General features: G+C 40.6%; 1 protein-coding gene across 1 annotated transcript in view; it reads right to left on the reverse strand.

Annotated features, from left to right (window-relative positions):
• Positions 1-1086, reverse strand: part of LOC101850945 (calbindin-32) — a gene marked incomplete in the record, with an annotated part of 155313 nt that extends 154227 nt beyond the window's left edge. The window contains 2 exon segments of the mRNA XM_035968816.1: positions 113-415; positions 902-1086. Of these exon segments, the coding sequence (XP_035824709.1) occupies positions 113-248 (136 nt within the window).
• Positions 1087-1440: the final 354 nt, after the last annotated feature.

Raw genomic sequence — 1440 nt, forward strand, 5'->3', positions numbered from 1 at the left:
GTGTGTGTGTGTGTGTGTGTGTGTGTGTGTGTGTGTGTGTGTGTGTGTGTGCGTGTATGTGAGTTTTTGAGACTAATTGAGGAACAAATTAACAAATAAAACGTGCTCTTACCGTCTGAGTCATAATGATTCCAAACATCCATAAAACTGGAGGCGCTGATTTCTCGAAATTTCCTCGTTTTCTTGTCTCGAAATTGGCGAAGGAAATTCTGTGAGGTCGCTCCAGATTTTTCAGCTGATGTTGCCATTATTTTCTTAGTCTTTACTCCGTTTTTTTGTAAGCAGAGTTGAAAGCGTGCAAACAGTTACCGGATTAATTTACAGTGGAATACCTTCCAGTTATCTAGAGCATCAGGTGCTGTCGTGATCTTCCACACAATTGTAAAAATCAGACGTTTTGTATTGTCATGTTCTACTGAAACAAAAATTCAACAATGTTATACAAACCAAATAGACCATGCTCTTTGTTTAGTTCAAAATTTGGTTAAAGATGTATATATCACCACTGATAAGAGACCTTTAGACTTTATTGGAAACAACAAGATGCGATGTTTTTCCCTGAAGATTCAACGGCATAGCTATACTATAATGTTGAATGATTTGTAGTTTTAAAACATCTTCGTAATTGGAATCTTTCAACCTTTGACCTTGAGAAGCACAACTCGATTGCTATCGGAATTATTTTTTTTCAGCTCTCAATGACGTTTCTGTTTAATTAATTATTTTTGTTCTATTTATAAGGACAATTAATTTGTAAAACTTCAATAAAGGACGTAGAAGAAATTTGGCTCTTAGCGAGCACTTCGCGGAAGGGTTTAGTTTGCAGTTAAGAGTCAGGATAACGTGTAAAGCGAGATATCTTTTTACTCCTCTCTTTAATCTTTATACCCCTAGTCCTTACGCCTGCAATCTGATAGTGGTGCTATAAAACTGAACGTGGCATAAGGAAATTGCTCTAACCCACACCTCTGAACGACGGTGAGCTGGTCTTATCTGTTCAGAGGAAATTCCTAAATGAGAGTGCTGTTATCGCACGCGCGCGTGTGTGTGTGTGTGCATGTGTGCGAATATTGTGTGTGTGCGCCAGAGTGTCACCACGATCCAGCCTCTCTCGTCGTCGCCAGTGCGCGTGCGTGCGGGAGCAGGAAAGGCGGACACAAATCGATGTGAGCGCTGAATGCGCGCTCGCGCGGACAGGCGAGTGTAACAGGTGATAGTACATCGAGTAAAGGTAAGCCGGGAAGTCGGTGTTTCTGTCTCTTTCGCTCTACAAACACAGAGCAGAAGGACTCGCAGCTGGCTTTGATTTTTCTACTTTCGTTTAGTTTTAGTAAGAGTTTTAAGGCACTTGCAACACAATTAGGTCATAATATCAGTTCCAAAGATTTGAGGTGTTACAAGAGAGTAGCTTACAATAAAAAAGGAGGAGAGATTATGACG

This window comes from Aplysia californica, unplaced genomic scaffold, assembly GCF_000002075.1.
Source record: "Aplysia californica isolate F4 #8 unplaced genomic scaffold, AplCal3.0 scaffold00086, whole genome shotgun sequence".
NCBI lineage: Eukaryota > Metazoa > Mollusca > Gastropoda > Aplysiida > Aplysiidae > Aplysia > Aplysia californica.